This window comes from Gopherus evgoodei, chromosome 3 (genome assembly GCF_007399415.2).
Source record: "Gopherus evgoodei ecotype Sinaloan lineage chromosome 3, rGopEvg1_v1.p, whole genome shotgun sequence".
NCBI classification, from domain to species: Eukaryota; Metazoa; Chordata; order Testudines; family Testudinidae; genus Gopherus; species Gopherus evgoodei.
This window is the reverse complement of record NC_044324.1, coordinates 222,962,536-222,973,549: the sequence shown is the minus strand read 5'-3', so window position 1 is coordinate 222,973,549 and position 11,014 is coordinate 222,962,536. Positions and strand designations below refer to the sequence as shown.

The following is an 11,014-nucleotide window of genomic DNA, read 5'->3' as shown; positions in this document are numbered from 1 at the left end:
TTACTCTAATGGCTTTGAGTCTCTTGGAAACTGGCTTGGTTTGATACATGCTTTTTAATTTCTAAAATACCTAATCTCATTATTAATATGAGTAGAAGGCCAAAATACACTTGTGAAATCTGGAAATGTGTCAGAGCCTTTGGAGTCAAAATAAAGCCAACGTGTTTGTTTCGTCTCCCTCTCACATTCTCATGCACTCGGCATGTGTACGTGCATCTTTCCTCAAGAAAATTAAGGCAAAAAATAAATAGTTTGAACATTACATATTCTTTTCATGCTGCCTTCTATGAATTGATTTTTTTAATTTTTTTCAGCAACTACTGCTGTTTTAAAATGTTCTTTGGTTTGAAATAAATATAATCTTCAGTTTAATTTGATTGGTATTCGTAACATTATTTGTTGAAGTAATTTTTGATTCCAGAGGCACTCCATTTTAATAATCACTAGTGTCAAATATTTTAATGAAAAATCGTTATGTTCCTATTTGTGGTATAATTATCCCTGCAGGGTGTATGCTTCCCTTGGTAATAAAATGAACCTTGGAGAAGAACTAAGATCTTCACACATTTACTTCAAAAAAGAAAAGGATATTGAACAATTGGAGAGGATACGGAGAAGAGCCACAAAAATGATTGAAGGGCTAGAAAAATGCCCTTCTGTGAGATTTACGGAGCTCTATCTAATTAATGTATAAAAGGATCAAGAGGTGACTTGGTTATGGTGTAAAATACCTTAACTGAGAGGAAGTACCAGGTATTGAGGGCTCTCTAAACTATCAAAGTGTTATGCTCTGATGCACCCCAGAGTAGGAATCCAAAACCACATGGAAAACAGAATAAAACAAAAATGAAGCAAGACATGCAGGTCGGTTGTCAATCCAAACATATAAACAGCCCTGAACCATCATCACACAGAGACAGGCAGAACAAGAACCAATGGTTGGAAGCCGAAGCCAGACAAATTCCAATTTCAAATAAGGCTTAATTTTTTAGGAGTGAAGGTGATTAGCCACTGGCACAAACTACCCAGGGAAGTGGTGGATTCTCCATCTCTTGAATTCTTCAGATCAAGACTGGCTGCCTTTCTGGAAGATCTGCGGGAGGGTCTGTTTACACTGCATCTGGACAGACGGACACGTGGCTAGTTCTGCGTGAGCTAGAACACTAAAATAGCAGTGTGACCGTGGTGGCGTAGGTGGAGGCTCGTTCTCGCTGCCTGAGTACGTGCCCAGGAGGTCAGATGGGATTGGACTCTGGTGACTAGCCTGAGCCGCGAAGGCTACACTGCTACATTTAGCACACTCGCTGAATCAGAGCTAGCATGTGCTGTCTACCCTCATTGGGAACATACTTCCAGCTGCTGAGTGGATATGCCTTTGTCAAACACACATTATTAGCTCACTACAGAGGAACTGAATGAAATTCTCTGACCTGTGATATACAGGGGGTCAGGCTAGATGAACCTGATGTCCTCTGGCTTTTAAATCTATGGAAGAAATCATGCTGCACAAGGATTTCTCGCCCATGGCTGAAATGCAACCACCTTGCGGGTGGGACAGCTGATTAACAGCCACATGGCAGCATTGCACAGGGATTGCTCACCCAGCCCTGAAACACAGCTGCAGCTGTGTTGCATTAGTACTTCTTGCTCAAGGCAATTCCCCTTTTACTTCAATGGCATTGTTACTAGGTCAAGGACATTGGGCCTTATGAGTCAAATTTTGCACTTTGTGACAGTGGTGTAAATCCAGATTAACAGCAACATATTTACGCCAGTGTAACTGGGAGCAGAATTTGGCCCTGGATGACTGCACATTCCCATCAGTCATGAGACAAGACCGTTTGCAGAGAGTGGCACAGTGGGCATGTGCACAGGAGCAGCATCCGCTGGGGCGCTAAATGGGCTCCGGCACTGAGGGAGAATCAGTGACGTGGTGGTTCCCAGCCTGCGATGGGGTTACGGGTGTGGCGCGGCGGTGTCTAATAATGGCACCCAGCCTATAGCAAAATACAGCCAGCAGCAATTCTAGGCCCAGGATGGCGGGGATGGGCAAACTGCTAGCCTCCTGCCCTCACTGATGACTCACGCCCCAGGGCTGATGCCAGAGGCCCCAGGCTCCTTTTAAACTGCCAGTTTTTCTTCATGCAGAGGGCCTGCCCTTTGCACACATGCAGCACAGCGGATCAGTGAGGTGTCCTCACCAAATGTGAGTCCCCATGGGGGACAGAGAAGGGAAACCAGCAGGGATGGACGGAAGGGAAAATGGGAGAGGAAAAGTGGGGGAACGGGAAGGAAAGAGCGAGACAGAAGGGACACTTGGGGGTAAGAGAGAACAAGAAGGTGGAAGAAACTGGGGAGGGAAGCGAAGAGGGATGATGTGGGACACACAGCAGGAGAGGAGGAGAGGACAGGGTAGCATAGAGAAGAAAACAGAATTAAGAACAAAACAAATGAAAAATGTCTATAAAGCTCTACCGAAATGACAGAGGAAATAAGGAAAAGAGAAGAGAGGGAACCAATCTGTAACTCCCAGGGGAAAGGGGCAGGTAAAGAAACAAATCGCCAGACACAGTCTCTTCAGAGAAGCAGGCCAGCGGGTAAGGGATTTCCCCTTCCCTGAAGAATCCCCCTGCCCTGCCTGCTCCCTCCCTCCTGGAGGGTAAATATCTAGAGGGAAGCAGCAGTCAGTGCTGAGAAGACGGCTGGAAGGACCAGAATGATCACACAGACAGGGCTCTGTACCACCAAGCCATACTGCAAACCTGGGCATCCCAAAGAAAAACAATACCCACGTGGTGGAGGGTGTATTTGGCTTTCCAGTCATAGCCCTGTGAAAAACTAGAGCAGGCTTGTTCAGCAAAGCCCAGCCAGAGGTGGACATGCTAAGCAGACACCGTGTACTGCACATGCTCTGTTTGCAGGATAACAGCAGAACGGACTGTAATCACGTGTGCTGATGCTCTAGGGACAACATGGGCAGAGGTGCTGGTGTCATACTGGGCCCCAGGGCTAGGTGTGCAGCTGAAGAGCAGCTCAGCTCAGAAACTTTCCAAAGGCTCACATTATTCAGTGCAAGGTAAGGGGGTTTCAATACAGCTGTGTGTGAGGAAAAAACCCTGGTGTTGTGGATGTAAGGGGAACATTTGTGTTTGAGAGCACAGGTATAGCGGATATTGAAGAGAATTAATTAGGTCATATTGCATTATAGCTGTGTTGTTACTGACATGTGAAGCTGCTCATAAACGCTCAATATTCAGTAATGCACAACTTGTGATGAAACACATAGGAACTTCCAGACTGGATCAGACCCAGGGTCCATCTAGTCCACTGTCATGTTGCTGATAGTGGCCAGTACCAGATGTTTTTCAGGAAGGTGCAAGAAATCCAGGGGTACGAAGAAGTTGGGTAATCTGCCTCCCATGAAGGTCTCATCCCTTATAAAATATGTTAACATTAACTATAACTCTGGATACTCTTTTGATCCATATAAAGTTGCTTTGAATCTTGCTAAATTACTGGCCTCAACAACTTCCTGTGACAGCGAGTTCCGCAGTCCAATTACACATTACGAAAAAAGTAATTTCCTTCTATCAATTAGACACCTTTTAATTTCATTGCATGTCTTCTTGTTCCTGTATTACAACACAGGGAGAACAGAAGCACCTGATCTGCCTTCTCTAGACCAACCACTATTTTATATACTTTTATCAAGTCCCCTCTTATTTGTTGCCTTTCTCAGGTAAAAATTCTTATTGCATTTTTCTGAACTTCTTTAATTCTGCAATATCCTATTTGATATGGGGTGACCAATATTGCACATAATATTCCAGATGAGGGCATACCATTGGTTTATATAAGGGCATTATAAAAATGTCCGTATGATTCTTCACCCTGTTCCTTATACCTCCTAACATGTTTTCATTATCAATATTGAATGTAATCTGCTATCATGTTGTTCCTTCATCTAGGTTGGCTAGGTCCTTCTGAACCTTGCTGCCAGAAAAGTTCCAGTTTAGCATTTTCTAACAAGGCACTGATGAATATTAATAAATTAAGCCTCAAAGCCCCTAAGTAAAGTGTAACTCTTTATTAACAGGGCAGTAGTATGTATCATCTCTGTTCTGCAAACTATGCTATGGAGACATGATGACTTACTAAAGGTCACACAGGAAGTGTATGGCAGAGCCTAGAATAAAATTTTGGGGTGAAATACTTGGAAGTCAATGGAAATTTTGCCACTGACTTTTATGGGGCAGGATCTCATCCAATTGTCCTGACTGCTATTCTTGTGGCTTTAACCAAAATACCATCCTTCCCTTCTTTTTCTCCCCTCTTCCCCAAAAATGTATTGTGATTATGAATAGTATAATCATAGGAAAATAGACAAAACAATTAAAATATTTTTTCTAAAATGTACACAATGTACACAACCACATGTAGGAGTCAACATCTGTAACTCATACCCTTTGTCTCCCTAGGCCTAGCAGATTAATGTTAGCAATAATACCAAACACTTAATCCATTTAATTTATCAAGTGACTGACATTTAAAAAGTTGAATGCAATAAATCTAGAGATAATAAGCAGAGATTTTAATAATGATTTGAGCTTTCACCACTCTGAATGACTTAGCTTTACAAGAAGTAATATATACAGCATCAAAAATAAGACATATGAATATTCTTTTTGATTTTACATGTATTTTTCTCCAGTGAAATGTTTTGATTTACCTTTACCTGCGTGCTAATAGTGCATGAAACACGTTTGGCTGGACTGTGTTGTAAAGGAAGCTGTGGTCTTCAGTCCTCAATTGCAAAAGTGCGCTTCTGAGATGCTTACCACAAAATAACATTATGATTGTACATGCAAATCATATTGTAACTTAAGATTTTCATGGTTAAATAAAAACTGTCAATATGAAAGTTTTTTCAGCTTATTAATATTAGAGCTGTTACATAAAACACTAACTCCAGAATTGTGTCATTAAAGTCCACAGTGTGCACATTATTGTGGGAAACTAGCTATAAAAAAGCTGCATAAATATTTCATTGTTTTCAAATATATAATATGCATTTGTTAAGGAAGTTAAGAATCCCTGGGAAGTGAAATAGGGAATTTCTGCAGAAATTGTCAAGGTAGAAGGCAGCGTTAATAGGAGTCCCTGGATTCCTGACCACAAGGACCTTAAAACTTGTACTGAAATGTATGGTCTGACCACCAACCCGATCTCTCTATTCTCTCTGACTAGTTAGAAAGTGAAGCCTTTGAGAGAATTGTGACTTACTCCAAACTTAACTCACAAAAGGGATTGTGGTAACGACTGAAAGCTGATAGAAGTCTGTATTCAAGCTTTCGATTTGATCTTCCTTTGCCTTTAAATTGAAATATCTTTGGAGCTTGTTTATAAAAGTGTTTGAAGGTTTTTTTAATGTATATTTTTAGAACTGCGTTACGCAAAATATTCAAGGAAGGTAAAATTAGGCAGTTTATCATCCTTTCTCCCCGTCCCAGATGTTTCCTCAAATAAATATAGATTGCTGAATGTTTTAGTTTAAAATAGTGACGTTATTTAAGAAGAGAATTTCATGGGCAAAGCGAAAACACACGTCTCGCTAGCCTCTTGTGCCGGCTTGGGAGTTTGGTTTAGTTAGGTACCAGATCCGTGAAGCTGGACCGGGTTTTAGAGAAGAGCCGCACCCCGCACACTCACGGGGCTCGGAGCGGAGAACGCTTTGAGGACCAGTTCAGCTGTTTACAGGTGACACCGCTTTTCCCCGGCTGCCATAGCCGGGAGGCACGGGGGCATTTCAGCCTGGCTGCAGCAGGAGCGGGTGGTGGACAGCCCGTAATCATCCGAACCTTTGCTCTTGTCTTGGCCGTGAAGATGCCTTGTCGACCGAAGTGCCCATGAGACTTGTGGAAGGGGCTCCTTGCCCGGCAGAGGAGATCGCAGCCCGGTCTCTCGCATCTGAGGAGCCAGTCCCGCTCCCAGCCCTTGGCGGCAAGCGCCGTGAAGACGAGAGGCAGCTGGAGTTTAGACTGGAGAGCAGACACCCAGTCAGCTCAGGAACCCTAGAGAGGCCGGCACCCGGGAGTGGCTGCACGAGCCTGTGCTTCGAAGATCACACGCGATTCTCCTGTGCAGAAGGTGAGCGCCTCTCGCTGCTCGCGAACGGCTGGATGCAGAAAGACAGCGTCGGACTGTCCGCGGCTCTTTCCTTCTGGCTCGCCTCCGAGCTCGCGTGGGAGGAGGCACAAGAACCCTCAGTCAGTCCCACGGAGTGGAGAAAGCTTGCTTTCCGAGCCCGCCATGTACCCACGCTAGCGGCAGGATCGCTACGGGGCAGGGCCGTCTGTTGTGCATGCAGAACAAACAAACGCTAGTGGATGAAGCAGACGCGTCGCGATCGGGGTTTGGCCAGGGGCGGGAGCTGGGCTTGGTGGCGGTGGCGGGTCGGCGCTCTCCGCAGTGCCTGGATAAACAGCCCGGCGCTCCGGCGGGGGTGGCTGTGCCCGCGCTGGGGGGGATTTCACAGGCATGTGGCGCTTGGCCGCAGGCAGGTGAGTGGGGCTGGCTCCGGCGCACCGGGAGCAGCGCTGGGGAGCCCAGCAGGGTCGGGCTGCGTGCAGCCACCGGGGAGGGGACGCGACGCAGCGTCCGGGGGCTCCAGCTGCACCCCCCGGACGGAGCTCGCCACGGCGCTCGGCAGTTCGGTTTCGCCGGGCCCCTCCGCTTGTTCTCCGGCAGACTCCGGGGAGCGGAGCAGCCCTTCCCACGCCCGCTCTCTCTCCCGGCCCCGGGCGCACAGCCATTTCTCGCAGGGCGGCGGGCACCCACTGCGCTGTCGTGGCCCGGCTCTGCGCAGTCCGGGTTTTCCCGCGGCGAAGGCAGGTCCGCGGAGCGCTGCTCGCCGGCAGCCTTCGCACCGCGATACACCGGCCATGGTTTCCTGCGGGAAACTCCGGCGCCGGCGAGCTCGGGGCAGGACGGAGCGGGGGCAACCGCCCCGCTCTGCCCCGCACCGGAGCCGAGAGGCAGCGCCGCCGCCCTCTGTCCCGCCCAGGGCTTCTACTCCCCTGGCTTCTCAGCCCGGGGCATTTCCCCGGCCGCCGCCGCCGCCGTGACTGGAGCGCTTCTCCGCGGGCCCTTAGCGTCCAGATTGTCCCGGCGCAAGGAACCAGAGACCCCCGGGGAGCGAGGGGTGCGCAGCCCGCTTCGCCGGCCCTCCGCGGGCGCTGCGGCGAGCTCTCCGGCACCACTGCCTCCCTCCTGCCACGCTCGCAGTCTGGCCAGTCTGACCTGTCCACACGGCCGGGGCAGAGCCCCCAGCGGGTACCGAGCTAACCCTCTACACGGCCGGGTCTGGCTCTGACCTGTCCACACGGCCGGCGCAGAGCCCCCCGCGGGTACCGAGCTAACCCCTCTACACGGCCGGGTCTGGCTCTGACCTGTCCACACGGCCGGCGCAGAGCCCCCCGCGGGTACCGAGCTAACCCCTCTACACGGCCGGGTCTGGCTCTGACCTGTCCACACGGCCGGGATGGGACTGGCCTCACAGCCGGCACAGAGCCCCCCGCGGGTACCGAGCTAACCCCTGTACAGGGCCGGGTCTGGCTCTGACCTGTCCACACGGCCGGGATGGGACTGGCCTCACAGCCGGCACAGAGCCCCCCCGCGGGTACCGAGCTAACCCCTCTACAGGGCCGGGTCTGGCTCTGACCTGTCCACACTGCCGGGGCGGGACTGGCCTCACAGCCGGCACAGAGCTCCCTGCAGATACCGATCTAACCCCTCCACACAGACCGGTCTAACCCGTCCACACCACGGGGTCTGGCCTGTCCGCACGGCCGGCACAGACTCCTGCACACGGACCGGCCTAACCCGCCCACATGGCTGAGTCTGGGCTGTCCAAACAGGGGGCGTCGACCTGTCCAGGGGCCGAGCGTGCCCCTCGCAGCAAGGGCAGGCCAGCTCCCAGCCTCCCCGCGCCCGCGGGTCCCGCTGGTCTGTAGGGGCTCCCCGCCCAGGAGTCGGGCTCCCGTGCGGGCTCTCGGGGCTGCCTCCCCCGGAGCTGCGAGCGATCCCCGCCTCTCCCGACCCGGTGGGGGGCGCTGGGCAATGGGGGGCAGGGAGGGCTGCGTATGTTGGGGCGCTGGGCAGCTGTGGTGCTGGAGCTGGGGGGGGGTCTGCACAGAGGGATTGTGCCGGTGTCTCTGGGGGGGGCGGCGCTTAGGGGCCCGGTGCGGGTGTCTCTGGGCGGGGGGGGGGAAGGCGCTGAGGGGCCCGGTGCGGGTGTCTCTGGGCGGGGGGGGGCTGCACTGAGGGCCCCGGTGCGGGTGTCTCTGGGCGGGGGGGGCTGCACTGAGGGCCCCGGTGCGGGTGTCTCTGGGCGGGGGGGGGCGGCGCTGAGGGGCCCGGTGCGGGTGTCTCTGGGCGGGGGGGGGGCTGCACTGAAGGCCCCGGTGCGGGTGTCTGTGGGCGGGGGGGCGGCGCTGAGGGGGTTTCTGGGGGTGTCTCTGGGCGGGGGGGGCGGCGCTGAGGGGCCCGGTGCGGGTGTCTCTGGGGGGGGGGGGCTGCACTGAGGGCCCCGGTGCGGGTGTCTCTGGGCGGGGGGGGGCGGCGCTGAGGGGCCCGGTGCGGGTGTCTCTGGGCGGGGGGGGCTGCACTGAGGGCCCTGGTGCGGGTGTCTCTGGGCGGGGGGGCGGCGCTGAGGGGCCCGATGCGGGTGTCTCTGGGCGGCGGGGGGCTGCACTGAGGGCCCCGGTGCGGGTGTCTCTGGGCGGGGGGGGCGGCGCTGAGGGGCCCGGTGCGGGTGTCTCTGGGCGGGGGGGGCTGCACTGAGGGCCCCGGTGCGGGTGTCTCGGGGCGGGGGGGCGGCGCTGAGGGGCCCGATGCGGGTGTCTCTGGGCGGGGGGGGGCTGCACTGAGGGCCCCGGTGCGGGTGTCTCTGGGCGGGGGGGGGCGGCGCTGAGGGCCCCGGTGCGGGTGTCTCTGGGCGGGGGGGGGGGGGGCGGCGCTGAGGGGCCCAGTGCGGGTGTCTGGGGGGGGGCTGCACTGAGGGCCCCGGTGCGGGTGTCTCTGGGCGGGGGGGCGGCGCTGAGGGGCCCGGTGCGGGTGTCTCTGGGCGGGGGGGGGGCGGCACTGAGGGCCCCGGTGCGGGTGTCTCTGGGCGGGGGGGGGGCTGCACTGAGGGCCCCGGTGCGGGGGTCTCTGGGCGGGGGGGGGCGGCGCTGAGGGGCCCGGTGCGGGTGTCTGTGGGCGGGGGGGGGTTGCACTGAGGGCCCCGGTGCGGGTGTCTCTGGGCGGGGGGGGGCTGCACTGAGGGCCCCGGTGCGGGTGTCTGTGGGCGGGGGGGCGGCGCTGAGGGGGTTTCTGGGGGTGTCTCTGGGCGGGGGGGGGCTGCACTGAGGGCCCCGGTGCGGGGGTCTCTGGGCGGGGGGGGCCGGCGCTGAGGGGCCCGGTGCGGGTGTCTGTGGGCGGGGGGGCGGCGCTGAGGGGCCCGGTGCGGGTGTCTCTGGGCGGGGGGGGCGTTGCACTGAGGGCCCCGGTGCGGGTGTCTCTGGGCGGGGGGGGGCTGCACTGAGGGCCCCGGTGCGGGTGTCTGTGGGCGGGGGGGCGGCGCTGAGGGGCCCGGTGCGGGTGTCTCTGGGCGGGGGGGGCGGCGCTGAGGGGCCCGGTGCGGGTGTCTCTGGGCGGGGGGGGCGGCGCTGAGGGGCCCGGTGCGGGTCTCTGTGGGGGGGGGGGGCGCTGAGGGGCCCGGTGTGGGTGTCTATGGGCGGGAGGGGCGGCGCTGAGGGCCCCGGTGCGGATGTCTCCGGGCGGGGGGGGGGGCGGCGCTGAGGGGGTTTCTGGGGGTGTCTCCGGGCGGGGGCTCGGTGCGGGTGTCTCTGGGCGGGGGGGCGGCGCTGAGCGGGTTTCTGGGGGTGTCTCCGGGCGGGGGCTCGGTGCGGGTGTCTCTCGCTTGGGGGGGGCTGCACTGAGCGGGTTTCTGGGGGTGTCTCCGGGCGGGGGGGCGGCGCTGAGCGGGTTTCTGGGGGTGTCTGCGGGCGGGGGCTCGGTGCGGGTGTCTCTCGCTTGGGGGGGAGGGCACGGCCCGCCCCGGAGGGGAGGAGGCGCGCGGGCAGCAGGGCCGGGCGGGCCGCGCGCGCCTGGCTGCCGGTTTGTAAACAGTGGCCTCACGCGGGGGAGGGGGCGGAGCGGCCCGCCCCCGCCGCGCCCGGATTGGCGGCATGGCGGCCGCGGGCGCTGCGTGCGGGGCGGGAGCGCCCTCCCCGGCCGGCGGCTGGGCAGTCGGCACTGCGAGCGCGGCCGAGCGGGCGCAGGGCCGGGGTCCCGCGGGGAGGGCGCGTGTGGCGGCGGGCGCGGGGGCGGTTTCGTTTCTCCGGCGAGGAGGCGGGTGCCGAACAGGTGAGTGAGGCGGGACGGGGCCTCTGGCGCTGCCCCCGCGGCTGCTTTGTGTGGCCGCGCTGCCCGCTGGCTCCCTCGCCTCCCTTTGTTGGGCTGCTCGGGGGTCCCCTCCTGTGCGCCCCCGCGGGGGCGGGCGGGCCGGGCCGGGCCGAGCCGAGCCGAGCCTGGGGGCGGCCCCGGGCTGCTGCGCTGCCCCGCCGTGCTTCGGGTCGGGTCGGGTCGGGTTCTGCGTCGCTCCCGCCGGTTCCTGCTTGTCGCCACCGGCCGGGATCGCCCCAGCGCAGCAGCAGGAAGTCGTGCGGTCCCGGAGCGTTGTTCCTGGGCGAGTTTGCAGTATAATGTACAGCTCTTCCCCCCCCCCCCCGCCCAAAACAAACAAACAAACAAACAAACAAAAGGAAAAGACAAGATGAGTCTGGAGGCTGTTGTTTTAGGAAGTGCGGCGCTGGATTCGCGTAGACATTGTGTACTAAAGGCTGTAGTTGTGGGTTTGGGCTCTGTGTGTGTGTGTGCGTGTTAGTGTGGTTGTCTCCGGGGCATTTTTCGCAAAGCGATATTGCTTTGTTTGGGTGGGGAAGTTGCAGTGTTTTTCAAGCTGACGTTTTAC

The 11,014-nt window shown here is 57.2% G+C and overlaps 1 protein-coding gene across 14 annotated transcripts in view; it reads left to right on the top strand.

Annotated features, from left to right (window-relative positions):
* The first annotated feature begins 4,624 nt into the window (after positions 1 to 4,624).
* Positions 4,625 to 11,014, top strand: part of BCL2L11 (BCL2 like 11) — an 85,439-nt gene continuing 79,049 nt past the window's right edge. For 4 of the 14 annotated variants that reach the window (XM_030558226.1, XM_030558228.1, XM_030558233.1 and 1 more), the window contains exon 1: positions 6,158 to 6,560. In XM_030558226.1, the coding sequence (XP_030414086.1) occupies positions 6,387 to 6,560 (174 nt within the window). In that variant the 5' untranslated portion in view covers positions 6,158 to 6,386. The other 10 variants (XM_030558234.1, XM_030558236.1, XM_030558224.1 and 7 more) reach the window with 8 other exon arrangements.